Source organism: Perca flavescens, chromosome 14 (genome assembly GCF_004354835.1).
Source record: "Perca flavescens isolate YP-PL-M2 chromosome 14, PFLA_1.0, whole genome shotgun sequence".
In the NCBI taxonomy this organism is placed as follows: domain Eukaryota; kingdom Metazoa; phylum Chordata; class Actinopteri; order Perciformes; family Percidae; genus Perca; species Perca flavescens.
The window spans coordinates 17,535,556-17,539,192 of NC_041344.1; the positions used below are offsets into that span (position 1 = coordinate 17,535,556).

At 38.7% G+C, this 3,637-nt stretch overlaps 1 protein-coding gene across 1 annotated transcript; it reads right to left on the minus strand.

Annotated features, from left to right (window-relative positions):
• Positions 1 to 500: 500 nt before the first annotated feature.
• Positions 501 to 3,314, minus strand: mrpl53 (mitochondrial ribosomal protein L53). Its single transcript, XM_028598257.1, has 3 exons — positions 3,151 to 3,314; positions 944 to 1,056; positions 501 to 715 (listed from the first exon to the last, which is right to left on the minus strand). The coding sequence occupies exons 1-3, from the start codon at positions 3,243 to 3,245 to the stop codon at positions 597 to 599; spliced, it is 327 nt and encodes a 108-aa protein (XP_028454058.1). The 5' UTR covers positions 3,246 to 3,314; the 3' UTR covers positions 501 to 596.
• Between the last annotated feature and the right edge of the window lie 323 nt (positions 3,315 to 3,637).

Below are 3,637 nucleotides of genomic sequence, written 5' to 3' on the forward strand. Positions count from 1 at the left end.
ATTTCACTTATCTGTGCCTGGGTTAAAGGGTTTTTTTTTTCTCAGAGGGGGGATGCATCTAAAACTGTGCCAAATTACATTAAACCTGCTGTGTCAAAGGTTAGAGCTTGCATAATGTTCTTTCAAACACTAGAATGATCTCTTTTATCAGGAAAATGGCACATTATGCAAGGACACACCATGACCCTGTACTGATCACAGCAAATGTTTTCAGCAGTTAAAGCATTTCAATTGAGGTCTTTAATATGGATAAAATAAGCATAGCTGATGAGGCTAAACTATTTCGTCTGAACAAGAGAGCGCAGTACGTTTTTGACATGACAGCATATAAGTTCATGTTGACAGCAAAGAATATCTGTAGGATTTGATTCCTAAATGGTGGAGGAATTTGGATTGTGTGACTCAAGAGGAAAGCGTAAGGAGAGAACTGACTCAGTATCATGCCTGCAAACAATGCAGGATAGCTTTAGTGGATCAAAGGTCAATCCACACCAGAACAGCCACATTTAAATGAAATACTTTAATAATAAACATTCAAGAATATACACAGCTAAATACAGATACATTCAACACAGATATATTTAACATGAGGATCATTATTTTTTTACTGCAACTTTTGCCTGTAGATCCTTAGCTGTGCACAAAGACTGAAATGCGCTCAGCATCTCGCTGCTGGTCAACTTTGCTCCCTTCAACAGCAGCTTCTCTCCGTCCACTGTAGTAGAGAAAGACAAAGACACAATGAGATGACTCATGACGACACATTGGCAGATCTCTCTGTATAAAGTGTACAAAAAGCAAAGAGGTGAAAAGTTAACGGAGCAGAAGATGAGTAACACACAATGTGCAGCATCTGTACAATGTTCTGCTGACCTGTGGCAGGCATTTCTACTTTTGAGAAGTACTTGACTCACACATTTAAATGTGGTCAGGTAATACTTACGATAAGTGATATCCACTACGGGTTCAGACTTGTCATGTTTCACCGTTGATATCACCTCACAGTTCATGTTGGTAGCTCTGGCCTTCTCTGAGCCCACCATGGCCAGAAACTCCCTGTGGAGAGTGACGAGCATATTGCAGTGATGGAAGGTAAATAAGAACATTCATTAAAACAGTGATTCCCTGACTTTTTGGTCTGAGGTACCCCCACAGCCCTGTCAGATGAACTCACGTACTGCTTTATCAATTCACAATATAAAAGTGGATAATGTTATTTTTTTCATACTTGTTGAATGGTCAATATTAAAAAGGTCCCATGGCATGAAAATTTCACTTTATGAGGTTTTTTAACATTAATATGCATTCCCCCAGCCTGCCTATGGTTCCCCCAGTGGCTAGAAATGGTGATAGGTGTAAACCGAGCTCTGGGTATCCTGCTCTGCCTTTGAGAAAATGAAAGCTCAGATGGGCCGATCTGGAATCTGCTACTTATGAGGTCATGAGGAGCAAGGTTACCTCCCCTTTCTCTGCTTTGCCCACCCAGAGAATTTGGCCCACCCATGAGAGAGAGACATCATGGCTTTCAAATTAGCAAAGTGGCAGTTGGTCAAGGACCCCCCTCTCTCCTCCTCAATAGCTACAGACACAGAAATGGCATATTCTAAGGAAAGCTTATTGTGGGACTGGCTCTAGTGGCTGTAATTCTACACCAAGGCTGAATTTTGGGAAAGAGACTTCAGATACAGTATTAGGGGACCACTAAGGTCTATATAAAAGCATCTAAACATCACCATGTCATGGGACCTTTAAGGTTGGTTTGGTCAGCAGCAACTACTACTACTACTACTACTTGGAGTGAAGCTGAATTTTTTTTTAACTATAACCATTACTTTTAGGTAACCATTTCATCTGTATGCAATACTTTAAGCTAACTATTTGAACTTAACAGTTAAAATGATTAACTAAAAAGGTATTGGATAACAATTTAGTTAATCATTTGAACTAGTTATTAGTCATTATTTTTAGCTATTTATTCCTACCATTTCTTCATTACTTTTTTATCTAACTATTTCAACCATTTAGTCATTACTTTTGGCTAAATATTTTTACCATTTATCAATTACTTGTAGCTATTTATTTCTACCATTTATCCATTACTTTTAGCTACCCGTTTAACCCTCTCTGCTTGCTTGCTGACTAGATTCCATGCACACATGTAGTGTTTAGTTGTTACAGCTGATGTTCTTTTGATCAAATCATAATTTCAATTAGTTGAGCTGGTCCAAAATCTTTCCACGTACACCCTGGCAACAGCATAAGTATCCCCTGGGGTACAAGTACCCGTGGTTGGGAATCACTTTGAGGTTCTTGTATCTCGAATATTTACTTTGCACTTCAAATTAAAGTATTTTACAATGTGGTATTGCTACATTTACTTAAGTAACAGACTGTTATCTGAATACTTCTTCATCTGCTGAAATGCAGATAATAAACACAATGGTTGTTCACATTGTGTAGGAGTATAACATTATTCATTAATACTAAAATTGGTGAATAATGGCCCTAGACACCCGAACAAACACAGGTGTTTACACTTATTTTGCTTGATTAGACCTTCACCTGTTCAGACTGTGCTTGATTAACATCCGTCTGACCCTCCTATGCGTTTTGTTGCACCCTAATGGCTGGGAGAGGTTACACCTTTATTACATTCTTATTGGTTGATGAAGTTTGGTTATCTTATAAATTCCAACATAGCTCAGCCCAAGGCTAACATGAGCAGTCTAACTTTTTTCAGACCAAATATTGAAGACATTTAGACAAAATGTCAGACAAATAAAGTCGTATACTGTGTAGTTCAGTATGGCACATAGTGGCTGACCTAAAACATAGGTCTTTTCCCTCAACAGGGAATATATTAGGGATAACGTTACTGTAGGGAAACTAAGTGAGGGAAATCCTTGTGTCGTGTGTATTTAACACGTAACTATTCACAACCACATGTATACACTTCTTCAATCATCCTAGTTAGACAATAACAAGTCATTAGCTACATAAAACGCAACCTAAAGGCTGAACTAGCTGATACTAATCGTCTGCTCTTGGGAAACAACGTCGCCTCATTGTCAAATTACGGCTGTTATCCACAGTCCAGTCACACAAAAAACACTCTCCGACACAACATGACATTGAACACACACTTCTTACCGTGTGGAACGGACATTAGACTCAAAGGGACAAAACTGAACCGCTATTTTCTTCACAGCCTTCAACACCACGGTCGCTTTACTGGAAGCCGCCATGTTTTCTGTTTTGACCTCTAACCTCGACAGAGATTGGCGCTTCTCGCGTGGGCCGCTAGAGGGGGCCAGAGGATAAATAACTCCCCAGTGTGATGCACTTGACTGGGACATTAATAAGGTACAAAATGTTAGTAATAGGCACAGATAAACAAACTGTGGGTTTTATTTGAGCCATGCAGGCCTAAACATGTAAGTTTCTGTGATGATAATGCTGATTTAGGTTGTAATTTTTTTGCCTGTTCATTTGTTCAATAGTTTTATCTGTTTTAAATCATATTTGAATCTTTACCTCCGAAACTTATGCACATAAAAAAAAAAGTGTTCTTCCTTACAATCCTTCAAAGTCCTTGGCAACATTTGATTTGCGTCTTGTATTTGCACTTTCAGAGTTT